Source organism: Vicia villosa, unplaced genomic scaffold (assembly GCF_029867415.1).
Source record: "Vicia villosa cultivar HV-30 ecotype Madison, WI unplaced genomic scaffold, Vvil1.0 ctg.004602F_1_1, whole genome shotgun sequence".
Lineage (NCBI taxonomy): Eukaryota > Viridiplantae > Streptophyta > Magnoliopsida > Fabales > Fabaceae > Vicia > Vicia villosa.
The window spans coordinates 95,903-123,272 of record NW_026706471.1 but is presented as its reverse complement, the minus strand read 5'-3'; the positions used below and the strand labels follow the sequence as shown (position 1 = coordinate 123,272).

Below are 27,370 nucleotides of genomic sequence, written 5' to 3'. Positions count from 1 at the left end.
ACCTGACGTGGGCCCCCTATTTTTCTCCACCTCCTCAAGGGCATCATCGGGATCAGCCCCCAGCTCAGCAATCAGCATCTCTTGAGCTTCCGCTTTCGTCATCCTACCCTAACGAAAGAGGGTATCCCTAATAGGTAGATGAAGCATGCATGCCACATCATCTAGGGTGATAGTAATCTCACCGAGGGGTAGATGGAAGTAGGAGGTCTCAGGATGCCATCTTTCCACAAAGGCTGCAAGCATACCATTATGTATAGTATGGTAGCCGAGCGTACAAAGGTCCCTCAAGCCTGAAGCTGCCAGTACCTCCTGAAATCATGGCTGGTCAGGCTGCACGAGATCCCTAATCTTTCGCCCATGGTTGTAGAACCTCTAGGAGTCCCTGCTCTGAAATTTTATAAAAAGTTTAAATGGTCAGTAATAATCAAGGTGAGAGCTGAAGAAAATAAATAAATATGTAACTATCAAATAAAACTTATATCTCCATCCCATATATGTCTCGCAGCATGATCATCATATCCCGTAAGCAGAGAGGCGTCTACGAGTCCACCGGGGTACCAAACGGGCTCTGGCACAGGCATTGGCCCCCGCACCGGATCATCCTCGTGTACCTCCGGAGGTGGCCCGGCAGAAGAAGCACTGCCCCGATGAGGTCTGCGCGAGGGTGGTGGCAACTCTGACGTAGAAGTACCCTCAGGATCATCCCGAGGTCTCCGTGATGGAATAGTAGACGTAGAAAGCCCGGCTGGAGCGGGTGATGGAGTGGGTCTGGCTAACGCAGGTGATAGAATGGGCCCGGCTGAAGCGGGTGATGGAATGGGTTTGGCTGATGCAGATGAACGAATGGGTCTGAATGGAGCGGGTGATGGAGTAGGCCTAGTTGATGCAAGTGAAAGAATGAGCCCGACTGTAGCGGGTGTGTTGGATGTAGAAGTAGAAGGTGGGTCAGGTAGAACCGTAGCTCCATCGGTCACCTGAGATACTGTGCGCAACGTCCGTTCTCGCTCAATGGATGCATGCTGTGCTGTCCTACCATGTATGTCCCTGTCCGGACCATGAGTCATGATGTCTGCATTATGATACAAAAGTGATCGGGTTAGAAACCGTGTGTTTATAAATAAACATAAAAATAAAAACAAAAGAATACTCTTCCCTAGATCCACCTACGGAAGCACCATTCTTCCAAAAAACCTGGGTGCTTCCGTAGATGGATCTACGGAAGGACCTTTCTTTCAAAAACTTTGGGTGTTTCCGTAGATGCATCTACGGAAGTGCCCTAACGTTCATCTCTTCTGTAGATGGATCTATGGAAGCTACTGAAAGTAGATAACGCAACAATGGCGTCTTCTCCACTGTTCAATCACCAGAAAAACCATTTTTGTGCCTTGATCGTGCGTTTATACCCTAAAACATTACCTACATTGTCTATAAACACTATTTCTAAACCTATCCAATCAACTATACACCTAAATATCGAATTCTAATTCGATTTCACAACTACTCTAAAATAACTCGAAATATCAAAAACTTATCGATTAAATTGATATTTGAACTAGATGGAATGTGTAGGTTGTTGATGTTAACAATGCCGACCGAACTCGAGAGAAAAAAATGCAATGGAGGGAGTTGTTTGATTTTTGGGTTAGGAGGGTTTTTGAGAGAGAGAGCAAGAGCAAATGAAAACTGAAGAATGGGGATGAGAAGAGTCTGGCGCAAAGTATAACATCAAACTCTTCCGTATATGCATCTACGGAACAAAATAAATTTAAACAAAAAAAAGGGTGCTTCCGGAGATCTATCTACAGAAGCACGAGAGCAAAATAAGGTACTTTTCAACCATTTTCCATATAACACAAAAGATAACAAAAACAATCACCAAGGAATAATATGAAAAATACTAAGGAACCCCAAATCCAATTGTGTTGTTGTGTTGTGTATGATTGACTTGTGAGTTCTCCACGTATTCAGATAAAGCACCTACCTCATGCTACGTCATCATTTCCTTCCTTAATTCTTTCTCTCTTTCCGTTTCTGTTTTACACCACGTAACCACTTCATCTATTTCACTCTTTTCTCTTCTCCTTCAATTTTTTTTATCTTCAATTTCTATCTCCAGTGACGCGAGCTCAATTTTCTCTCCAAATTCTTCAACCGTTACATGGCAGTTAAATCGCATAGCACCAACAATTTTCTATCGTTAAGGTAATCCATTGGTCCCTCTTCGCTGAATCAGTAATAACTAGGAAGCTAGGTTTAGTTTTCTCGTTTTTTTGTTTGGTTTATACCTTGCACATGAATTGTTTGACGAAATTCCTAACTGAAATTCTAATCCTTGAACTCTTATGTTTCCGTTTTGTTTTATCAATTTTCAATTTTTTGCAATACTGTTGTCTTTCACTGCGGGATTATGTGTGTTTAAACTAGAATTTGTGAAGAATAGTTTATATTAGTTATGATGCGTTATTTTCTTGCAAGTAGTAACTAATATAGTGTATGTTTGGTTTAATTTTGTAAGAGAGAAAAACAATCCAAGAGGTGTATAATTTATTTTGCAATGATTTTGAGGTGTTTGGTTCTTCTAAAGTAGAATTAATTCTGCCTACATAATTGATTATACTTGAAGCTAGAATTTGTAGCTTTTGAATTTAAACGTGATTTTTACATTGAAATATTTTGTACAAATCAATTTTGCATAATGTTATATAAACATAAATCACTTTACATTCAACTCACTTTTAATGATAATCATTTTTACATAATCAATTTATTCAAAATCAATTTTTTTCATCACAGAACTAAACATCCTTTGTGTTTGGTTTTTCTAAAGTAGAAGTGAATCTGCCTTTAGAATTGATTCTAGTTGAAGCTAGAATTTGTTGCTTTTGAGTTTAAATGTGATTTTTATATTGAAATTTGTTGTTCAACTCTTTCGTATAAAGTTATCCAAACATAAATCACTTTACATTCAACTTACTTTTAACCAGAATCAATTTTACACAATTAATTCATTCAAAATCAATTTTTTCCCACTGCAGAACCAAACACACGCATAGATTCAGTGCTCTGTCAAATAGTGGCTTTAGCAGCACCATAGACCAGAGTTTATACAAACCACTATTCTTATGTGAGACGCGATTTATTTAGTCAAGATGTTGTATAATAGTGGTTATAATTGTGCTTTAGTGTATCAGAATTTGAACAACCCGCAATTTTCTACAATCTGCGATTGACAACACTGTATAGGTTACTGTGCTGCAGGAAATAGTATGGTTGTATTTGTTATATATATTTTTTCCCTGTGATTACTGCATTCCTCTGAGCTTAGTTTTATGTATAGCTTGTATATGTGTGTGTGCTGTTTCTAATTGCAATTCATTTTGCAGTTCCTCGAATTGCCGGCTTTCAAATGGTTCCTATTGTGTAGGGAGGAAATTGTCTAACTTGCATTGTCTACTATTAAGTAAATGGGGCAGTACAAGAAAGGGATGCCTAATACAACATGATTTGCCATCATCAAGCAGTGGTCATGGTGCAGCGGGCTGTAAAAAATATTATTTAACATTTTCTAAGACTGGAAGGAGTTTACACTTGTTCCCATTTGCCACCTCTGATGATGGTATGACTGTCAATGGGAGTCCACAAGCTGACACCAATGCTAACCTTGAAAAAATGAGGGTTAAACTGGATAGTTCACTTGAAGATGAAAACTTTTATGATGGACTTGTTCAAGCTTTAAATGATGCAGCCAGAGTTTTTGAGCTAGCAATTAAAGAACATAAATCGTACTCACGTGTATCCTGGTTTTCAACAGCTTGGCTTGGGGTAGACCAAACTGCATGGGTGAAGGCATTGTCATGTCAGGTATCATCAGGACTTTAATTATTACACAGTGTTACTAATGTTTTATTCATGTCATCTTGAAAGCATGATATGCATTTGTGAATATGAAGCTTTGACAGACAGCCATTGTTATGGCATGCTGTTCTCTTGTTTAAATTGTAACAAATACACGCTAAGTGAACTGTCAAAGGAATATGCGTAATTAAGCTTTATTTTGCATGCCTTCTTGGTGTTTTTGACAAATACATGCAGCAATGTATGTCAATACTTTGAAGCAATGGTTTATATTTTTATCCAACAAATTGACCTTCTTGTTTCCTTTAACCAATTTATAGGGTTACATTTAAATGTGTACTAATAATATTGTGCTATGGTTCTTGAAAGACCCATTACTATTGACTAGCTGGCAGCTAAATCTCCGGCTTCGAGTAATTTAGTGTATTGCATAGCTAGGGTCATTTGGCTTCAGCTACTTTGCTAAAATTTTAAATTACTTTTCTTTGTAATGAAAGTGTTGTTAAGAATCATAAGAGAAAAATAAATCAGGTAAGAATCAAAGTAATCAGAGTTTATTTGCTCGGCCAAGGGAAGGCTTCCCTATTGCAATTGAAGTATAGTTCTCATACAATGTCCCATGACCCCTCACTTGAGTCACTCTCTTGCATTATCGTATATAAAGGTTTTCACCTAACAGTCAATGTAGAATGGTATAACCCATTAATCTCTCGGTAGAATATTCTTTCAATATTGAAACTGCTTGGCTCCAATAAGATTCATGATATCCAAGGTTGTCAAGCTCAAGAGTCTAAGTAAATTCTTGGAGCTTCCATAAAATCAGCACGTAGAATCAATTGACAAACTTGTAAGAATTTACCTAATAAAAAAGTGATATTAAAAAACCCTTTAAATGAGATGTAAAAATAATATAATACCGTTGGTAGAATAGTAATTCTACATTCCAAGTCCATAACAAAGCAAAGTAGCAAACCAGTATCTGTACCAGACATTATGTATCAGCAGATAACAAACGGAATCCTGATGGAAAAAAAACAATGAGTGAAAGGAAAGACTTAAACAGAGGAGGTAAAAACTCAGAGCAGCCAACGGAGGAAGCAGAAGCACAGCACAATGGCAGACGACAAAATATGAAGAACACTGGGTGTGCAGTGTGTTGTGTAACTGTGGACAATGACAGACCTGTGATACGGGTAAGTCTTTTAGTGGGTTTGTTTTGAATGAGGGGAAAATGCATGAACAGAGGGTGAGGGAGTCTTTTGGGTGTCGAGTGCAGGCAAGTGGCTGACCAAGTGTGAATGCACCTTTTGGATGCTCAAATGCAGAAGGCCACTGGAGCACTCGGGCAAGATTCTCCGGTAGCGAGCGGCACTGTTTATTGCAGCAGGCTAGCTATAATTGTCAAGTGTTCAATTGCTGTTTGAGAGAGCCCATTGGCAAAATGAAGAGATTGAAAGCCGGAAAAAATGAAGTGCAGAGAGTAAATATGGCAATGGCCAGTCTTGATCAAAAAATTAAACACAATTAAGTCATATGTTTTGAGTCATTTTTATCTCTTAAGTTGAACTCACTGACTCATGATCTGAACTGCGAGTCTGTTCAAGTAAGACTGAGTCTGACAAAAATGATTCTCAGTGAGTTAACCAGATTTGGCTACATAGAATCTAAACTTGATTTACAAGTTAACTAAGGTTTTTCAAATGAATACTATTTGAAAAGATAGAGGCAAATTATATATACTTTATTGCCTTTGCTACAAGAATTGTTACTATGACGTTGATCATGTCTCGCCTTATCTCACTGTTTCCAAATTTGCAAAATTTATGAAGAACTGAGAAACATGTTATATAAATTTTGTTTCAGGCTGCCGTGTACTCCTTATTGTATGCTGCAAGTGAAATTTCATCCCGAGGTGATAGCAGAGATAGAAATGTCAATGTATTTGTTCAAAGGAGGTAGCATGTTTCTTTGCATTTTGGTTCATTTTTTAAGTTTTTTTTTTTTTTTTTACATTACATTATTTATGAAAAGGAATGGAAGTTCTTTGGTTGACCCTATGTGAAGAAGTTTTATAATAGATCATGTACCAAAAATTATTCATTCGATAATTACTTCAGTTGTTTGATTTTTTAACCGATGTATTTTCTTTAGCTATGGTACTTATTAATGCCAAAATTTGAAATTTAAAATGCATATTTTTTTTCACAAAATAGTCTGCATTTTATTGAATATTATGTAAATCATCCAAGGGTTTAATTCTAAGTGTAAGTTAGTAACTTATGTTATACTTTTAATATTTAAGTTTTGTAACAGGCAAACTTTTAAACGATACTTCAAGCCTTTACCATCACACAATGCTTCTATACTTATAAGTTATAACCTTTTTTGAACGTCTTCCAATATTTGATTTACTTGTGCGGCACTGTCTCATATTTTTCTTCTTTTTGTTCCTTTACAGGTTTAGTTTTAATATTTAATAGTGCTCTCTCTTGTTTCTTTGGGCCTAACACTTATTTAAAATTTGTATCGGTCCAGTTTGCTAAGGCTATCTGCTCCCTTGGAGAGCTTAATTAGAGAGAACTTATCAGCCAAGCAGCCTGAAGCATATGAATGGTTTTGGTCTGAGCAAGTTCCAGCTGTAGTGACATCCTTTGTTAATAAGTTTGAAGCGGATGGACGCTTTACTTCTGCCATTGCTTTGTATGTTCTATTTTAACATTTCTACATATTGAGATGTTAACTTTTATGGCTCTGTTTTTGCTCCTTCATGTTATATTTACAGACAATGCATAAATGATATTTTTGACTGAATTCCCAGGTATGGAAAAACTAAGGGTTTAAGCAGTGCAAGTGATGTATCACTTCTCCTTCTTGCACTTACATGCATTGCTGCAATAGCTAAACTTGGCACGGCAAAAGTTTCTTGCTCACAGTTCTTTTCCATGAGCACAGAGATAACTGGTAGTTTGATGGACATGCTGGTTGGTTTAATTCCTATAAGTCAAGCTTATAATTCTATAACGGATGTTGGTCTACACAGAGAATTTCTTGTACATTTCGGTCCTCGAGCTGCAGCTTTTAGAGCAAAAGATGAGTGGGGTTCAGAAGAGGTTGTTTTCTGGGTAAATCTAGTTCAGAAGCAGCTGCAGCAAGCTATTGATAAGGAGAAAATATGGTCAAGACTGACAACATCTGAAAGCATTGAGGTTAGTTATGATTAGTTTTAAACTTATCATGGTTTTGACACTACTAGAAAGGTAATGTTGCATTTAGTGTTTAGGAATATATATTCCACTGAAATGAATACACTTACAGTAAAATTACCAAAGTGAGACCTAATCTTTTGCTTGATTTGTATCATTTTGCAAATTATTATTCATTAACAGGTTATATTCTTCTGCCTGTGACGGTATAATTTATTCACATCTGAAACATATTACTTGATCATGAAATTTGTTTTCTGGTGTACTGGCTTTGAAAAACAAAAGTATTCACTATGGATAAAAATAATTTCTTATTTTATTTTTCCAGCATAGAGGAGTATGATTAAACATTAAGCTAACTTTACTTTCAATCAGAAAGTTTCAAGAGAAAGCACTTTATGTAAATAAAATAAAAAGAATTAAGAGATGAGTTGAGTTGAATATGGTATAATAGAGCTCAATCCTTTTCCATTCATTCGTGTGTTTCTTTTTGTAAGAAAAGGCTTCAATTGAAAGAAAGTTAGCATAATGCAGGTTTTGGAGAAGGATTTGGCTATATTTGGATTCTTTATTGCTTTAGGTAGAAGTACACGGACTTTTCTTTTGGCAAATGGTTTCGATACTCTTGACGATCCAATTGAAGATTTTATCAGGTACTACTTCTGTCACATATTATTACTATTGTTAGAGTACTAGGTTTCTTATTGTTTTAGTAGTCTTGTCATGAATATTATTCGGTGGGGCATGCATTAGTTGTACTTCTAGTATTTGACCAGATGATTCATATAAATAGGTGCAATTAGGTTACAAACTTTACATTTATAATATCATCATAATAGTTCCTGCAACTTCAGCCCCTTTCTCTTCAACTCTAGTTTATACAAATTTTGTTCTTTTATTTATTTATATGACATTTGGTTCATTTATTTATTTATATGACTATTTATTACAGGTATCTTATTGGGGGAAGTGTTTTATACTACCCTCCGCTCTCATCCATTAGCTCATATCAAATGTATGTTGAGGTTAGTGTTTATGGTCCTTGCATTTAACATAGATTCTTGATTAAGTTAGTTTAACTGGTGAAGTCCTTTAACTGCATAGGTAGTGTGTGAAGAACTGGATTGGCTTCCTTTTTATCCAGGCATCACCAGCATCACAAAACAGTTGCATGGGCATAATAAACCAGAAGGTCCCCCAAATCCCGAAGCAGTGACACAAGCTTTTGATGTTTGCTCTCATTGGATGCAGAGGTTTATTAAACACAGCACATGGCTGGAGAGCCCCTCAAATGTAAAAGCAGCTGAGTTTCTGTCTAAAGGGTAACCAGATAAATGTTTATTTATAGTTTAATGAAATACAAGCTTCAAACTTAATAAATTCTTATATGTATCTTATTATTTTTTTTTTTTTTATGTTAGGCATAACAAGTTGATGGAGTGCATGGAGGAACTTGGAATGATAAAGTATGTGGCAAAATCTGCATCTAGAGTTTTTATTTTTTGGCATTCCATTTGGTGCACGTGCATATTCGTTGATACCATGATACAGGCATCAAAACTTTATATTTTTGGGATAAAATATTCATCATAAATTTCTTGTTTCAGCAACCTCAAGTTTAGTTGCTATTGCTACAGAATAGTCATGTCAGTCATTTTTTGTGTAGTCAATAGCAGCCATAGCGGCTGGCCCTAAGCGCTATGTGAAACCCCCATGCGTTTCCGTTTTTAGTAATGGATTCTGTGCTACCAATAGCAGTTTTCGCAGTGAAATACTTAACTTTTCTTGACCTTTTGATCTTTTACCTCCAAAATTTCTGTTTATGGTTGTCAAATGGAATTCCTGATGTTAGAATGGAGTAATTCCAAGTACAAGAGTTGAATCTAGAGGCTAGAATAACACATGTGCTCAAAGCATTATGATATTCTGTATCTATGCACAAATTCCGTAGTAGTTCAAATGCATCTTGTCAAAGTCCAATGCAATCCTTTTAGGAAGTGAATTTAAAGGTTGATCAAAACAGTGTTAACTTTTTTCTCTCTAATTGTGAATAAGAATTAGTTTGTTCCTAGAATAAGGGTGTGTTCTCATTAAATGTAATTATTTAGTGTAATTACCGATATAACCATGTAACCTCTATATATACAAGAAATAATAATGAGAAAGGCATCAAGCCAAGAATTATTGACACTAATATGTGGCTCTAGCTTTTATATATCATTGACCTGTCAGTAAGATTAGTTTGGCAAATCTCCTTTCATTAAAAAAGAAAGAAAAGAGAGAGCATATGCTCTATCTTAGAATTTGAGTTGGGCCTAACTCATCCCTACAAAACCGACTTGGAAGGTGAGGATTGCCCCCACTTATAAACACAACACAGGCCATATCTCTAAGCAATGTGGGACTAAATCCACCCCTTCAAAGCTAACACAATGAAGGTGTTAGGGGCTGCAGTGAAGGCAAGCTAAAGAGCCGCAATTAAGGCGGCTTGGGGCGGACCGCAATTAAGGCACATTGTCTGGCACCGTGGTGACATTTTCTTGAAGCAATTTATTTATACACATTTTGTATCTATAGTTTTACTGGAATCGAGAGGTTGTGAACCTGATTTCTTCTCCAATAGTTTCTTATTCCAAAAGTTGTACCACTTATTATCTTCATAAATTTAATGCAGGGATAATACATCGGAGAGTGATACCAAGAAAATAGTTGACAGACAAAGATCCACAATTCAGTCAACAATAAAAGGGTCAGGTTCTTTTGATGAGGTTTGATTCCCTCTTTTTAAAATCTGCATTTAATGCAGGTGCTTCTTCCAAGTTTTTTAAATTAGATATTATAAACATAATTTTTTTTATCCCGGGTGCACTAAATGATAGTACAACTCCATCTGGGACCATGGATGCAATTAGACATGATAGGGCTTACTCTTTAGCCTTTTATATGTCCAGTGTATATACTAGATTGTATAAATTTATCAAGATGATAAATTTTTTTTAATCCTATATTTGCTGTATTAGTATAATAACTCGATCTTGCTTACAGGGTGGGATAATGATGGATGTGATAAGAAACTAAGTTATCCAATTTAGCCTTATCCTATTTCATCCAATGTTCTAAATGAAATAGCTTACATGTGTTTAAGATAAAAAAATATGATCAAGATAAACTCTTATACTATCAATTGTTCTGTACCAAATGTCCTGAATTTATAAAATCATTATCATATCCCATCAAATGTACCAAATGATATAGTATCAAGGTGCATAAGGTAAAAATTGATAAACTCTTGTACCATCCATTGTTTTGTGAACAATTGTATAAATGATTGATAGACGGATGTTTGCTGGAGACATTTTCCCCTCTTTCTGAAATCGATACCAAAAGGAAAAGCTGTAGGAATGGTGGAAAAGATTGAGACAGTAGCGGTGATATAGTTGGGATTAATAGTGTTGTTGGTAGAAAACTGAATGGTAGTGATGGTTTTACTTGACCAGTTGCGGCATAGTGGTGGTAGTAGCAATGTTCTGCTGATGATGGAGGTAGAAATGGGCTCATGGTGGTAGGATTTAGCTACTGTAAAGTGGTAGGAGAAAAATGGGATGCTTTGTCATTATCCCATCTTGCTAATTCACCTCAATAGGATGGATAGTTATATAAGAAATATGCCATAAAATCTACCCTTTGGACAAGCTCATATTATTCAATGTGTGCACTAAACATTGAACAAGCCTGGGCAGAATATCTTATACTATCCAATGCAGATTTATTTCCCACATTGTCTATTCGAGTGGCAAGCATAGTTTCAAATAAGATAAATATATTATTTGATCCGGAAATCTTATGGTTTAAGTCGGTAATTACTTGGAGTGCTGCCCAAGTAAAGGGACATAAACATCATTACGTATTCAGAGTATTAATTTGCTTACAAAACTTGCCTACAGTATTATAAGTGTTGTAGTAGGCAATGTTTTCATTAAAAAAGACTATCTACTCTTACCTGGCTTAGAGTAATAGAGTATAAGGGTTATTGAATATTGTGACTCCCACTTGCTTTTCAGAATGAATATATTAGCAACCTACATCTTTTCATTTGGTCGGAAAACCCAATTGTTTCTTTTCTGTAAGCATCTTAAATTTAGGGATATTAATATCCCTATTTCTTTCGGAAGTAGGACCTGGAATGGTAGTCATGAAAAGTTTGACTACCTTAAAGGGGAAGGTTGATTACAAATAGTAAGAATAATGTCTAGTTAACTGAAGCATTAGTTCTCATAAACCGATTTGATTAACACTGTGCCTCATAGTGTGGATTTTGAAAAGGAAACAACATAGTTGTGGAAATCAGAGAAAAATTAGGGTAATTATGTTAAAAAAGTAATTGTTTGAAGAAAAGAAAGAACTAGGTCTTTTTGCACACCTAGTCGTACACTCATAATAATTAACTAACCTAACAATTAATTGTATTGCTGCTTTTGTCCTCTCCATTTCTGTATTGTATAAATTCCTTATCTAATCCATACCTAAACATAAGAATATTCTTCATACTTTAGATAGATTCCAAACCTTTTGTTTTGATGTATCATATTCTTCTTTATGTCTTCAATTTCAGTCACTGAAAAGTGTTGAAGAAGCTGTGATAAAACTTGAAAAGTTGCTTCAAGAATTGCATGTGTCAAGCTCTAGTTCTGGAAAAGAGCATTTGAAAGCAGCCTGTTCTGACTTGGAAAAATTACGGAAACTTAAGAAAGAAGCTGAATTCCTGGAGGCATCTTTCAGAGCAAAAGCTGATTCTCTTCAAGAGGTACACAATGTCCTGCACAGCCTCCTTTACCCATTCCATGAATAATGCATCAAAGATTTTTTACCTTGAAAGTACATTTACTCTTTACCCTCTCTCTTTTCTATGTTCATGTCTTTTCTATTTTATTTTCCCTGAGTGTAGGAAATCTCCTATTTGGGTTCCTACCTCCAAATAATTGTGTTTTATATTTTCTGTATTTGTTATTGATGAAAGTAGATTGACTGATCAACATGATAAGGATGGGTCCAAAAACTAATCAGTGATGGGGCTGATAATGAAGTAGGAGTGAATATTTACTTTAGTATTGTAAGACATAATTGACATTACATTTGTCCTCTTCTATACAAGGAATCATTTGGCTCTGAAATGGCAATTGACGTTATAGTATTTGTCCCCTGAAAAGTTAATGTGGTGGATGGACCATTTTGATGTCTTCATTGACTTTGAGGTACCATTTTGATACTAATTAATTGAAAACAAATACGATGCCGAATATATGTTTGGTAGGTCTAAAAACATGTATCTCTTTCAATAAAAAGTTACTTTATTTCTTAATGGACATTGTTACCCAAATAACCTAGTACAGAGTACAAACTTATTAAACTAGTGGCTACGGTAACTTTTCCAATACAACGGTTTTGAAAAAAAATTATGTGAAGAATATTAATACACAGTAATTATGAGAGGAATATATGGATAAGGTAGGTGCCCTTGGCATTTGTCCCTAATCGTAGATCTTGCCTTCTTGGGCCTGTTTTGTGTCTTTACCTAAAAATCTTGGTGAAGAATGGATCTAAGTTTAGTAGTATCATAGTATGCTTGGATAGCATTGCTTTCTGTTTTTCCATGGCATTTAAGGTGCATTCATTTTTTTCTTTTTCAAAATAATGGAGTAATGTGGGTTGTACTAGCTGTTATCCTTGCTTTACACTGTGATTCATCGTAATCTTGCCGGACTCATATGCATACTAGTCACATGTTTGCTTATTGAGAAACTCATTATTTGCTTGCCAATTGTAATTCTTGTCTACTCATCCAGGGAGTTAGTAGTGCTCAAACCATCACACCGGTTGGTGAAGAGGACAGGCTAATAAAAGGAAAAAGCAGAAAGAATGACAATGTAAGGGTGGACAAGAACAAAAGGTATGAAGGCTTGCCTTACATTTTTCATATCTAGTGATTTGTTTCTGATAAAAAATTTCAATGTCAGATAGCCAGATATTACTTTCTCTTGTTTGTTATATTCTGAAAGACCTCGAGATTAACGATTTGGATAGAAGCATGGTCCTGGATAGAACATTAAGGCGAAAGTTGATCCATGTAGCCGACCCCACATAGTGGGACAAAGCTTGGTTGTTCTTGTTGTTGTATATTCTGTTTAGCGTTATGTAAAAGTTACATGTGTCTTTTTCAGACAAATTGGAAACTCTCGTGGATTCTGGAGCATCTTTGTACCTCCCGTCACCAGAAAGCCTGAGCTGGAAGCAGATGCGGATGCATATGTATGCATTATCATCCTTATACTTTGACGCAGTTGACTTACATTTTATATATTCGTGAAAGTGTAACTGTCTATTTGGTTCTCTTTTATTTTAATAATTAAAAGCTTAAGAAGTTTGTCACAATCCTGAATATATTTGGTTCAGTATAATTGTTGGCCGTAAATAGTGTATAGTCATTTAAAAAAGTGACTTGATGCAATCAAAAATATATTTTTATTAAATAACCAATAGCCATTGAGTAGTGTGTTTTAGTGAGGATAATTGCTGGTTAGTTGCAAACTAGATTTATAAATTGCTACAGATTATTTGATGCATAATTGAACATGGCCTAATAAAACCTATCTCAATATTTTATAAAGCTATTTTTTTGTTTGCTTAGAATGTCTTACTCACACAACATGAAAACTGGTTAAGTTCTTCACTCTTTACTCATTATGCGGTGGACCGTTACTTACTTCAAAATCAAATTTGGAAAGTCAGATTTCTATAGGAGCTTACAATATAACTTATTTTTCTTCAAACTGTATTACCTAATAATCATAATTGAACTGGAACATAACTGTCCTTCACTTGATTTAGCTGTATAGACAACTAATTATTTATTCTAATTGGTTGGGAGATACATGGTTGAGTTTTGAGTAATTGGACTTTCTATCTTGTTTTTAGGAAAATTATATTGAACAGCCTGCACCAGATGTAGGGGTTGTGGACCAAGAATCCAATGAAATCCACCGCTTTGAGCTTCTTAGAGATGAGCTGATGGAACTTGAGAAAAGGGTTCAAAGAAGTGTCTACCAATCAGAAAATAATGAGGTATGTCTGAAAATTTTGAGTTTGATGTCTCCAAAGTTGAACTTAAAGTCTTATGGAATAATTTAGATTACCTAGATATTCCATTATTATTGACGTACTATGCTACCCAATCTTAATGTCAACTTACTTGAAAGGTTTGAATTATTTGAATATTGAAGACTTTAAGTTACAAACTAGAAAGAAAGAGGGGAAAAAAATTATGTCCTGATAATTACACAATATCAATATGATACAAGCAAAAGAAAAAAAAGAAAATAATGAAATATTTATTCTAAAATAATGCTATTAACAATCTTGAACCTTCTTACTAGTTTTATTCCAAATGCAACTTACTTTTGTATATTTATACAAAGGAGAGTTGCTGATATTTAAAGCCTAAGGCTAGCTAGTATACTCTAATATTTACTACACTCTGCTTCTGCTACTGTTAATTTTTTACTAAATCTCCATGCCATTTTTATTGACTGCTTTTTATCTTGTGTCCATCCTTCTCATTTAGTTTATTTTTTTGTGAAGGCTTTTAAGACGAGTGTATATATTGTTTTGACAGGATTTAATGATCATTGACAATGATGCCCGATATAGTGGTGATGCTGGAGATGGTCAGATTGCCTTAGTTCCGAAGAAAGAGAATATCATACAAAAATCTTTTGAGAAACTAAAAGAAACAGGAACGGTATGATATAGGGCCCGTATGTTTTGGCTTTTTTTTAAAATGATTTTTATAGTGTTACAAAATTTTGTGAAAAAATTTTTTATAAAGAAACTTTTTATAGTTTTAAATGAAAATTTTGTTTGAATAGTTATTCTTAAAATATGATTTTAGGTATTTCATCTATCTATGGGAAAAAAATTTGGATATCAAAATTTTAAAAAATCACTTAATTTTGAAGCTATTTCAAATAGATTTTCATAAAAATCATTTTTAAAATACAACTTTTTGATAAAATTGTGATTTTGACTAAATTTTGGTCTTCATTAATCTATGTTTATGTTCTAGGATGTCAAAATTATTGTTTCATTTTAGAAAAAATGAATATAAAAAATTTGTAATATTTTCAAAAATCTATTTTCAAAAATACAAAGAAAAAATCTATTTTTTTAAAGCTGAAACAAACGGACCCATAGTCTGATGTTTTTCTTGGTAATATTATCTTTGTTTATGAACTTATCTGCTTCATCACATTTAGTCAAAGGAATCTGGCTAATTTTTTTTCTTAGAATTTGGATTGGGTTTAACTCAACTATTATATAATTGACTCGTAAGGGGAAGACTACCCCACTTATAAAAAGTTATAAACATACTGTCGAGTATATCTCGTCCAGTTTGGGACTTTTAACATCCTTCATCCCAATGTTTTGGAAACTGAAAAAGAAAAATTATAACGTGTATGTAGCAGCATCTCTACTAAAAAATATCATAATAGTGGAAATTTAAAGTTGAGTCATAAGTTATTTCTTGTTTCTAATATCTGAGATCTAAAGTCTGCTATTTAATAAATAGGATGTCTGGCAAGGAACTCAACTTCTTGCTATTGACGTTGGTGCTGCCACGGGTTTTGTCAGAAGGTCCTTAATAGGTGATGAATTGACTGAGAAGGAGAAGAAAGCACTTAAAAGAACCTTAACTGACATGGCCTCAGTTGTTCCTATAGGCGTTTTAATGCTTATTCCGGTGAGTTGAACACCTTAATGATTGTTCTTATCAACTATATCTGAATAACATGTCATGTTCTTGATAGAGAAGAGAAGCATACTGTTCATTCTTAATAAAAAGATCCTAATCGAAGTAGGCTAGGTTTCTAAATCTCGTCTAGTTGAAACTTAGAGATACGAAAACTAATCCTTAAGAGATAATATAAGATAATCACATAAAAGATATTGTTTCTAAGAGATGGCCGAAGATAAAACCACAATACAAATTATTGTTCATATCGTCTAATACAACTCGTGTGCAAGGGCACAATAATTAATTGAATCAATGATCAATTCAATTAATTATTGATCCTACATTATAGAGTTTTGCTTCCTATATTTTTTCCTCTTGTGAATTCGTCGAACTCATTTTTACCTTTAACTTTTCTGCTCCTTATAAATATTATTAAAGTGGAAGAAAAAGAACTCTCTGCTTATATAAAATGTAAAAGAGAGAAGACAGAAGGAAATGAATTTTTCTGCTATTTCATATTACAATTACCATTTTCCAATATTAGATGTTGCCTACTAATTAGGACAATGCTTACTTTACACAGGTTACTGCCGTTGGGCATGCAGCCATGTTGGCTGCTATTCAGAGATATGTACCAGCTCTGGTATACACATTATGACTGGCTTCTACTTGTTTTTCCATCTCCTATTCAAATTTTAAATCTAACGACGTAAGAATACCACCTTCTTCCTTGCAGATTCCATCCACTTATGCACCGGAGAGGTTGGATCTCTTGAGGCAACTTGATAAGATGAAGCAAATGACAATCAATGATGTGGATTCAGATGAGAAAGTGGATGAAGTTAAATGATTTGGAGCAATACAGATTTATGTATAGCTAACATATCTTTACATTCTTCCTGGTCTGATGAAAATTGGATCAGCTTCCTTCTTTGCTTTCTGGAAAAATAAATTTGGTTCCAAATTTCTTAGAGAGGAGCTGGGCATAGATAAGTTCGTTCCACGTGTCAGGCACTCCGGGTAAACACCAGTGGCTACAATCCTGAGGAGCATCAGGCGGAGTTCCTGGTTCCCGATATTTGGAAGGGTGGCCATCTTTCCTCACTTCTGAAAGATACGTGATGTTCAAAAAGTTGACTTTCCAGCTTCCATTTTGCATCTCTTTAACAGCATCAGATATAAATAAGTTGTAATATGGTTCAGTTTCGATTTTTGTTGGGTCGTTTTCTGGTTCCGAGTCCTTGTCGCAGTTCCCTCCTTCATTCCATGTGCCATTCCTACAATTTCACTGTACAGACTCTTATCCAATGTACTCAGAGGGATAACTTATATAGGATGAATAGATTTGATCCAAAAATAATAATTATGAAGTGAGTTATTCTGCTTTTAGTTAAGGCTTGTTTGGATTGGCCGATTTGAACGTATTTGTCCGACTATTTGAAAGAGCTTATAAAAACACTTTTATTTATATTTTTGTTATATATACTCGAACGAAATATGTATCTTATAAATATTGAATTAGTTTGTTTATCTAAACATGACCTCAGCTCAAATTTGAGTTTGATCTCAATAACTTTTGGTCTGCTTCTTTCTAGATGGTTTTTAATCAGAGTTTGTGACAGTGTCAATACCACATTAGTGTGTTAATATACTTGCCTGTAATGAACCGGTGAATAGCTTCGGAAGAAGACGAAACTCTTCATAGGTTTTAGATTACTCAAAGCCCATATTTTCCATGCTTGTAAGGATCTCCTAAAAGCTTCTTTCACTGTCATAGTCATATTTACCTTTCCTCCTTCCTGGAAGTAGATACCCCTGCAAAAGTATAGAGCCTGTTTAGATCTGTTACTTAAATTTAAAAAACTAGAGATTTAACATATACTCACGACTTGATAGTTTTGTCTGGGTTCCACCAGTGACCAGAATTCAAAACAAGAACATCTGCTTCTTTCCATTGATTGGAATACCAATGCAACTCATCAAGTCTGATAGTCATTTTGATGTCTTTAGTTGAATTGGGTGGTGGACGTCCTATAATGGACAAGAAGGGTGCCCTGTAATACTCTACTGTCATGTTGTATTCTTCAAATTTCATGATTAAGTAGCCTTTGTGTTTGCTTATGGGACTTCCATTCACTTCATATATTTTTGACATGTTAGATACCCCTTTTGTTAGCATGCATAGTAAGGACTCCCATTGGTTTCTTCCCACTGAATCACCTGCAAATACAATGCGTCCATTGCGGCTTCTCTCTAGGAGGTCACTGGCATTGAATCTGAGAGTAATAGAAGGAATGAATCAAGAGAAGTTGCTATTAGATATTGATCATTACTTCTAAGGAGTATCTATAATCAGTTGCTATTAGATATTGATCATTATTTCTAAGGAGTATAAGCAAGATCCCGTGTAGGTTAAACACAATTTATTCATGACAAAACAAATAGAAACTCTATACCAATATTTTATAAGATTCTATTTAACCATAATTTAACATTATAAATTTTAAACTTTTTTTTTTTTTGTAGAAACTTAACTTACAAGCCCTTAAAGACGCAATGTCTATTCTATACTTTATTAGATAATTTCAAAAGAATATACAATAAAGTTTATAAAAATATTATGAGTAAGTTTGCCTAAAAGAAAATAAATGTTAAGTTATTATATTTAAGCTAAAAAGATATAAAATTTTGGATTTGTAAGTTTGATCACTAATATAATAATATCACATTAATTGAAGTAAAATAGACGAAATTTGTTATACCTGTTTAGTTATTAGATATGCAGACATCTATACATTCACAACCGTTAGACTTCTTGACAAAAAAAATACAAAATTGAATTTTTATGATATATATATAGTCTTTTAAATCAACACATCAAAGAAAAACTACTATACATACATTGTTAATTCAATTTACTTATTAAGCTGGAAAATAAGACCTAATAATAGTCCATGAGTGTTTCTATAAACAAGGCCTCATATTCTCCTCAATCACTGCCATTATTGACTCTTTCCAATTAAACCTTTCTCCAACAAAATAAAAAAGAAGATAGAAATCAAGAAACAATAATACATAACCATATGCATGAATCCATGCAACGAAGACAAACAACATGAACATGCAAGTCACGTACCGTGGAAGATTACAATCATCAGGTTGCCATCTCCATTTCCGATAGCCTTCATCGTTGCGACCGTTTTGTCGGCACCGGAATCCGGGATCAAGAAACGGACAATTTTCATCGTAAAATTGATGAGAGTTATAAGTTTCATCCCAAACCCATTGGCCTTTGGAAAAATCACAAACTTCAATTGGTAGCAATGTTTTAGAATTATTGGGAGCAATATGTGATGAGAAATCAAACCGAAAAAGTGATTGTTGATCAAAGGTGATGAGGTTGGAATAGAATAGAGACGATAGTAAGAAGAAGAGAAAAGAGAGTGCATATGCTATTTCTCTATTCATTGTTAGTGTTGGTTAAAAGTTATGTGAATGAGATACTAATAGGTGTTAGTATTGTGATGTAGGTTGTTTTTTGTTAGTAAAAAAAAAAATCTATTTAAGTAAATAAATAAAATCATTAATATGTGAATATTTTATTTACAATTCTATCATTTTTACTTTATTAAGTAATTGTATTTTATAGTAAACTAATCAACTGCAAACTAATCTAAGTCACAATGTATCATGCTGAATAATGGGTTAATGAGCTGTCAACTCTGAAAATGTAAAACACATTTTTTAATAGAAAATTGTTTTTTTTTTTCATGATATAGAAAGAAGAAAAATCCATTTATGTTAAAAGAGTAAATTAATAATTAATTTGTTAATATATATGTAAGAATAAAAATGGAAGAAAATTATATATGTGTGAGAGGAAATTATACACTTGTCATATTTTCATTAGAAAATAATACAAATCACACATTTTCCTACAGAAAAACACTTTTTTTAATTTGTTAATATCTATTAATTTATTTATATTTTATAAGAAATGATTTCTCATGATTTTTTTATTCTAATTTTTCAAAATAGTTAATTATAAAATAATAAATTTCACTAATCCAATAATTTATTATTGTTATAATATGTTAACATAAACTCATAATTTTATATAAGTAAAAAATTCATAGTATGTGATTTACCCATCTACATTTACTTCCATTTTCTTAAAATACTTATTAAATGTTATTCAAAATTATTAAATGAAAATTATCAAATAATTTTAAAATTTTATGAAAATTAGTGGATTTTATACTCAAAATCACTTGTAATTTATTAATAAAACTTAATAAAATTTTCTTCAATTAAATATTAAGTTATTAGCTTTCTAAAATATAGCACTCATTAAGAATAGTATCGAATAATGTATATTTTACCGCAGATTACATGTTTTGTATTAGTAAGGTGCAATGAAATAAATATAATATTCAATTGCTAAATTTTGAGTTTGACTTAAGTAAACTAATTATAATAAGATTATATATGTTTAAAAGTAAGAGTCGGAAGTAATCCATATGTTGGATTATAATAAAAGACTTATTCACTCCAACTCATAAAATTTAAGAGTTGTATTAGATACAATTAGAATGAGTTCCTATATAAATAATTGAGTTTTGGATAATTAGTCTACCACATACTTAAAATAGTGAAAAATAGTTCTCAGTCTACCGAAAATCTTTCCAAGATTTTTCAAATCAAATATTGAACGTCATTTGGTTTGAGTAAAAATGATGATAGTAATTGAATAATTTTTCTTATTAAAGTGATTTTGATACGATCACTTTTTTCAATTTGTAGTTAGAATTTCTTTTGCATTTTTATTTTATATTTTATTGTGAAGTCATCTTATTAAAAACACAAGTCTTAGAAAAGAGTTTCTGAGTTGGTACAAAATTCAAAATTATTCTCAAGTATGAGAAAGTTGTATGTTCTCAAGCAACAAATTCCTAATAACTTACTATAACTAGATTAAAAAAAAGAATGTTTATGAAAATGATCAATTTAAACATCTAAATATATCATGTCTCGTAATAGTCATGTGACGGAAAATTATATGATCATTAAATTCAAAAAAATTTCTATTAATAAGAACTACAAGATATGAGAAATGTAAAGCTTCACAAAGTCTTTTTTATACTAGTAATCTAATAAATCTAAAATAGTTTTGAGATTTGAAAAGTTTGGATTTCCAGACTAAATAGTTGGTCACATATTCTATTTGAAATTGTGTCAAATAGATGCATTATATTTATTATAAATGAATTTTACATGTATCTACATCATCTTGTTGAAAACAAGTTTATACTTCCAAGTAGATGAATAATAATAAAATATAAATTCATACTATGTTTATTTGTATTTGGAAAGACAAGTTTGGTTCTAAAAGGAAAATAATCATTTCATGGGTTGAAAATAATCATTAAGAAAAGTCTCCCTTTTCTTGATCAATGGGACTGTCCACATCAGCTGCTGTCTTCACAATATTCCACATTAACAGCCTCAATAGCCTCAATCTTCTATTCTCTCAACCTTCTGTTTCACGTATCCATTCCAATTCCAATTTCAAAAACTGTTCTTAGGTTCTCTTTCTTCTACCGGTTTCTATTCCAATTCCAAAAACAAAAATTTCATTACGTTACCCACTAACTAAATCTTCTCACAAATTCATTTTATCTCTCACCCATATCCAAATCCTAACTTCCAATTGGGAATCTCAATTCACCCCAAACCCATAACCATGGGTACCGAAACAAAATCAGTCGATCACATCACAAAACCTTTGATTCAAGAACCACAAACCAACAATTAAAACAGTGAATTTTTATCCGAACCAATTCCTGAATCATTTTTCTAATTCTAATCGCTTATTATTTTTTTGTTGTGTTTGAAGGTTGATGATGCTCCGTCGCCGTTTCACCAGTGAAATCTAGAAACAAAGGTAACAACCATTCATATAATTTCGCAGCAGATATACTGTTCTGTTTTAAATTTTCTTTTAATTTGAATTGATTTTTTAAATTTGCTAAACTACTGAAAGTATTTGATGTTATATAGTTGTTGAATGGTATAACTGATACTATGAAATTTGAAATTTTCTCTTTTAATTGATTTGGTGTTCTGATGTTTGTTTTTTATTGGATTGTTTTTATTGCGGTGGTAGATCTGTAGCAACGACAACAGATTTCTAGCGGTGAGTGTGGTGGACGTCGAATTCGAAATGGTTGTTGTGTTTTACCGGCAATCCGACGATGACCGTGCTCTGAATGAAATGTTTTACTGCTTATGTTCAATTTTTCATTCTCATAGCTTATTCTCATTCACATTGCGAAATCTGCAGGTGGGTATTGATGCATATTCACGGCTTCATAAAGGAGGTGAGTAAAATCTGTTTTTTATCCAGTTTTGAAATTCATTGTTTTTGTTTTGGTTTTAGCTTATTTATGCCTTATAGAACTTTGTTTTGATTCTGATAGTGAAAAAAATTGCGTTACATTGAATACTTTATGCATAGAGTGAATTTGCTTCGGTACTATAAAGTAACATCGATTGTTGTTTTTGATGGTGGTAATGTTCCTTGCAAATCAGCAACTGAGAAAGAGAGGAACAAGTTTTAGGATTTGAATCAATTTTTTTTTGATGTTTGTGTGAATTTGGTAGTTTTAGGAAAAGAAATGGTTATCATGATTTGGCAATGGCTAAGCTCAAAGAAGGGAATGTTAATGCTGCTTCAGAGCTATTTCAGGTTAGGAGCATTTTCAAATTTAAAATTACATACTAAGGACACCAAAAACACGACACTGACACATCATGTTTCCCGAAAATGAAGAATACATTCGATTTATCTCTTCTTTTTTTAATGTTATTGTTTGTTTTTTTTTCTTTACAATGTTGTGTTGTGTATTATTGATTTCCTCATATTATGAAACCTTCTCAGATATAAAATCTTTATTTTAGGGTTTATTTTCTATCAATAATGGGGCTGCCGCGATTTTGTTTGATAATCCTCACACCCAACGTGTGACCAAACTCAGGGCCGGTCCTTTGAATTTGGGTGCCCTGGACGAATCAAAAGAGTGGTGCCCCAAATAACATTATCAATAATATAAAAAAAATTCTCTATATCATTATTTTAATTTTTGTGTCTCAATTAAACTCTTTAGTTTCTAAAATTATAGATATAATATTAATTGATTTTATTTTAGGAGAATTAATTGATTTTATTCTATTCTATATTTTGGAAAGATGTGACATTGCCTTATTTAAAAGGAGGTTTAGCCATTAAAGATATTAAAGACTTTAACTTGGCTCGTTTAAATAAATGGAGATGGAGGATAGTCAAAGGAGGGGGGTTGTTGTGGAGTGAGGTTTTGAAGGCTCGGTATGGAGATTTAAGAATGCATGTTTTGTGTGGCGGAGATTCTTTCAAACATTCTTCTTCATCTTTTTGGTGGCGGAACTTAGTAAAGGTTGGTCATTCTACTCTTTTTTCTTATGACCCTTTCGTTACTAATTGTTGTTTTAATGTGGACAATGGTTTTACTACTCCTTTTTGGGAAGTTTGTTGGTTAGATAATATTGTGTTGATGGAGGCCTTTCCGGAACTTTTTGAGATTTCTTCTTTGAAAAAAAGTTTCCGTAGCGGCTATGGGAGGTTGGTGTGATGGGGAGTTGAAATGGGGTGATTTGAGAATTTCGGCGTGTGAGGTGGAGCATGCGGGTTTGTTAGACAAGGTGGCGGTTTTGAGGGCTCTTTTAGAGAATTTTGAGGGATTGCATGATGATAATGATTTCGTGAGTTGGTTGTTTGATTCGGAAAAGACTTTTACGGTTTCTTCGTGTTACCACCGGTTTGTTGCTTTGCGGACGCCTTTTGGTCCTTTTAATAGGAACGAAGAGGCCTTAGAGATGATGTGGAAGATGGAGGTTCCATTTAAGATTAAAGCTTTTGCTTGGAGATTTTTTGGGAATAGGCTTCCCACTAAAGATCTTTTAGTGTATAGAGGTATTAACTTTCCTACTTCTAACTTAAATTGTGTTTTTTGTAATATGCATTTGGAAGATAAGGATCATATGTTCTTAAAATGTGATGTGATTAAGGTTGTTTGGAAGGAAATTGATATGTGGGTGGATTACCCGAGTTGGAAATAGGAAGAAAGTATATCGTTCTTTATGGAATGGAACTCCAAGGGTCGGGTAAAAGGTATCAAAGTTGGAAAATTGGAGGTGTTTTGGTTAGCCACTTGTTGGATTATTTGGTTGATAAGGAACGACTATTGTTTTAGGAATGACAGTTGGAATATTAACAATATTGTTTGGAACATCAAGATTTTAAGTTGGAGGTGGTCTTCCTTTGTTGACATTGCTCATTCCAATTATAACTTTCACGATTTTTGCAAAGACACTTTGTCTTTTATGTCGTTATTGTAATTGGTTTGTAATATCTTTTTTGTCGGACTCGTTCCGTTCTTGTGTATCAAGGTTTGAGAACCCTTAGTTCTCTCATATATAAAATTCTTGCTTACACAAAAAAATTTTACGGGAAATTACATTCTTTTATTACTTTTGACTTTGTAGTGTCCCTATAATTTTGTTAGTCAGTATTTTTCAAAAATAAAATTCTAACAAGTATTTTTTTATATTAAAAAATTTTCTTTTAATATATATATATATATATATATATATATATATATATATATATATATAGGGGTAAAAAAAAGTTTTTTGGTGCCCCTAAAATTATGGGGCCCTGGGCTCCCGCCCCGCGAGCCCGTGCTCAGGGCCACCCCCGACCAAACTCCTCCAAAAGATGGTGCAGGTTGGTAGTCTTATAGGATTCATCGCAGGAAAACTAGATAAGTTTTTGCTAAACTTTTCTTTGTGTATGTTTCAGGAGTAACTCTTCTTTAGGGTAATTGTAACTCAAGTAGAAGCAGTGGAAGAAACAGAAATCATTTTCCTTTTTGTGGCCTTTTGGCTCTTTTATCTTTAGAGGTGCATATATTGTTTGGTAAATTTAATATTAATTAGATTTTTTATAACTGTAACTCACAGAAAACATTTTCCTTTTTGTGGCCTTTTGGCTCTTTTATCTTTAGAAGTACATATATTGTTTGGTAAATTTAATATTAATTAGAGTTTTTAATATAATTTATGCTATTTTAGGACTGAAGAGTACACTCAAATCCTATACTTTATGAATATTGATTAAAAAATTAATTTAAATATAATTTATGTTTCTTAAAAATTTTTAATAAACTAATTATATTTTAAAATATCAATAAATAATATAAATATAATAAATTTATTGATACTTACTTTTTTAAATTATGTAAAAAAAATTAAGTGATGCATTTAAAATAATCTTTATTTTAAAATAATAGTTTTATTTGTAAAAAATACTAAAAGTAATAATTTATTTATTATAAAGTTAAGTAACTTTTTATTTTTAACATGCATCACATAACTCTTATTGTCTATATGTTATTAAGTATTAAATAGAATAAGCCAAATAGATATAAACAATTCAAAATTTTCTATTTGAAGTTTTTAATTAAATTTCAAAAATTAGTGCTACGCTACAATTATGTTAACAAATAATGCTCTTTAGGTTAGTTTCTACACTATATATTAGTCGTACAAATAACTAAATCAATGATTGTAAAAATATACCATTAATTGCAATAACATCTATATTTTGTATAACTAATGCAAATAAATTAAAATATACCGTCATAATGTATATTAATTAAAATTTAAATATATATAAACAAAAACAGAAAAATATCCATGTCATTAGTTGAATCAATTACTTCACCAATATATCCTTTTATTTAAAAATATAAATAAAGAATAAATTTTTTTAAAAATAACTTTAAATAATTCAATAAATCTTAATCAAATATAATAATTTCTAGTTTTAATATAGTCTATAATTTTATTTTAATTTTATATGAGATTATGACTTGGTTTAAATTAAGAAGAAAGATAATTTCACAATGAAAGGACAAGGAAATATTAAATATGAGAATCACATAACAAATAATTATATATTTACGATCGGGAACAAGATAGTTTATTACTATACATAAAATAATGTATAGAGTTTTCATTCTATAAGTTGATAGTAAAATCGCATATTTTTTGGGTACAAAATAAGCATATAATCTAAATGATTGAAATGAAATTCAATATAAATACTAATTGAATGAAACATAAGTAATGTATGAATAAATAGTATCAAAACTGTATGATATTTTTTATTAATCATACAATTTTTTTGTCATTTATTGTAACACCCCATACATAACTGACTAGTATATTATGCATGAAACGTTAAATTGATATTGAGTACATACAAAAGCTATAGATATAGAAAGATCCATAATACAATACAACATGAAATCCTATTCAGAATAACAAAACAGGTGTCTTCAATGGATCTGCACAGCGGAATATGAAACTAACAAGGTCTTCGAGCCATCATCACTCCCAAGTCTTCAATTCATACATGCTACTAAACAAACGCTACCAAACTGCACCTGAAAAAGATAAGTTGATTGGGGTGAGATTACTAAATCTCAGTGAGTCTGTCTATCCTATGGGTCCACTCGGATCTACAAGGTACATGCATCACAAAACGAATCCACCATTGATTCAGGATTATTCTCACATCCGGTACAAATACAGAGCAAATAATTGATTCGTCCACCATTGGACTCATAGTAAAAATACACAATTGTATAAGCAACCAAGTATGCAAACCCGCTTCCATATACGGGAAACCCAGAAACGCGTTAACGCCTCGACTAGGTCATAAAACACACCCTCGATGAGTTACACCCATGTCTATTGTCAAGAGACTTGTACAAGCACACTGCAAGGTGATTAGACGGGTTCGCACAAGCCTAAATGGCCGCGAGATGACCTTAGCCTAATTGACGTCATTGTCCCATTAATCCTCTTCAAGCAAGTGTGTTAACGCCGAGTACAAAACGCCATCTTGACACATGAGCCCATCGGACGAAAGCCTAGTGTTTAGTCTACTTGACTTCACTAGAGGTGAGTTACCGCCATGTGTTAGCCTACATGGCCTCATGACCCAACCATACCGAGCACGCAAGTGTGTTAACGCCAAGTTGGAAATGCCTCAAGACCCTCACAAGCACACTGCAACGGTAGCTCAGGTGTGAGCCCAGGATCATACGATCGGGGCTGTCCCATTGATCACAAAGCCCGGGACGACTCATTGATCACATAGCCCAAGTCATAAACCAACCTAGCCCCTGGCCCGTTTCGATTCAAGCATACACACACATAACAAGCGTCCAATCACACAATGCACACAATCCCGGATGTTTAACCGAAACAACGACACTAACAATTATTCATGTTCGTCACATAAATGTATTTCATTTCCAAACATAAAATAGTAATCAAGAACAATTAGATTGATATACTCAATTCTATACATAACATACATATATGAATAATCGGGTAACATCCTGAAATTCCATGCTAT

The 27,370-nt window shown here is 33.0% G+C and overlaps 3 protein-coding genes across 4 annotated transcripts; 1 reads left to right on the top strand and 2 right to left on the bottom strand.

Moving 5' to 3' along the window:
- Positions 1 to 464: 464 nt before the first annotated feature.
- LOC131642178 (uncharacterized) lies at positions 465 to 1,064 on the bottom strand. The gene has a single exon (XM_058912454.1). It carries the CDS (start codon positions 1,062 to 1,064, stop codon positions 465 to 467), a length of 600 nt encoding a protein of 199 aa, XP_058768437.1.
- A 915-nt stretch (positions 1,065 to 1,979) lies between these two features.
- On the top strand, positions 1,980 to 17,314 carry LOC131642175 (uncharacterized). 2 transcript variants are annotated; one of them, XM_058912451.1, is made up of 18 exons: positions 1,987 to 2,202; positions 3,384 to 3,861; positions 5,719 to 5,810; positions 6,391 to 6,555; positions 6,674 to 7,061; positions 7,593 to 7,711; positions 8,011 to 8,083; positions 8,163 to 8,380; positions 8,480 to 8,524; positions 9,733 to 9,826; positions 11,671 to 11,862; positions 12,902 to 13,005; positions 13,277 to 13,364; positions 14,031 to 14,177; positions 14,728 to 14,853; positions 15,682 to 15,852; positions 16,430 to 16,489; positions 16,583 to 17,314. In XM_058912451.1, the coding sequence occupies exons 1-18, from the start codon at positions 2,159 to 2,161 to the stop codon at positions 16,694 to 16,696; spliced, it is 2,718 nt and encodes a 905-aa protein (XP_058768434.1). In that variant the 5' UTR covers positions 1,987 to 2,158; the 3' UTR covers positions 16,697 to 17,314. The 2 variants fall into 2 exon arrangements, with proteins under 2 accessions (XP_058768435.1, XP_058768434.1); XM_058912452.1 differs by lacking the exons at positions 13,277 to 13,364; positions 14,031 to 14,177; positions 14,728 to 14,853; ... (1 more) ...; positions 16,430 to 16,489; positions 16,583 to 17,314 and adding an exon at positions 12,211 to 12,310 and having other exon boundaries at positions 1,980 to 2,202.
- Positions 16,766 to 19,314, bottom strand: LOC131642177 (protein trichome birefringence-like 8). The gene is made up of 4 exons (XM_058912453.1): positions 18,983 to 19,314; positions 17,733 to 18,122; positions 17,503 to 17,661; positions 16,766 to 17,123 (listed from the first exon to the last, which is right to left on the bottom strand). The coding sequence occupies exons 1-4, from the start codon at positions 19,312 to 19,314 to the stop codon at positions 16,766 to 16,768; spliced, it is 1,239 nt and encodes a 412-aa protein (XP_058768436.1).
- Positions 19,315 to 27,370: the final 8,056 nt, after the last annotated feature.

Bases quoted from the DNA above. Each gene is read 5' to 3' on its own strand.
- LOC131642178 (XM_058912454.1), bottom strand. From the start codon at position 1,064: ATGACTCATGGTCCGGACAGGGACATACATGGTAGGACAGCACAGCAT.
- LOC131642175 (XM_058912451.1), top strand. From the start codon at position 2,159: ATGGCAGTTAAATCGCATAGCACCAACAATTTTCTATCGTTAAG. The intron at 14,178-14,727 runs GTATGTCTGAAA...TTGTTTTGACAG, and splicing joins ACCAATCAGAAAATAATGAG to GATTTAATGATCATTGACAA. The intron at 14,854-15,681 runs GTATGATATAGG...TTTAATAAATAG, and splicing joins AACTAAAAGAAACAGGAACG to GATGTCTGGCAAGGAACTCA.
- LOC131642177 (XM_058912453.1), bottom strand. From the start codon at position 19,314: ATGAATAGAGAAATAGCATATGCACTCTCTTTTCTCTTCTTCTTACTA. The intron at 17,662-17,732 runs GTGAGTATATGT...ATACTTTTGCAG, and splicing joins CCAGACAAAACTATCAAGTC to GGGTATCTACTTCCAGGAAG. The intron at 17,124-17,502 runs GCAAGTATATTA...GTGAAATTGTAG, and splicing joins TATTCACCGGTTCATTACAG to GAATGGCACATGGAATGAAG.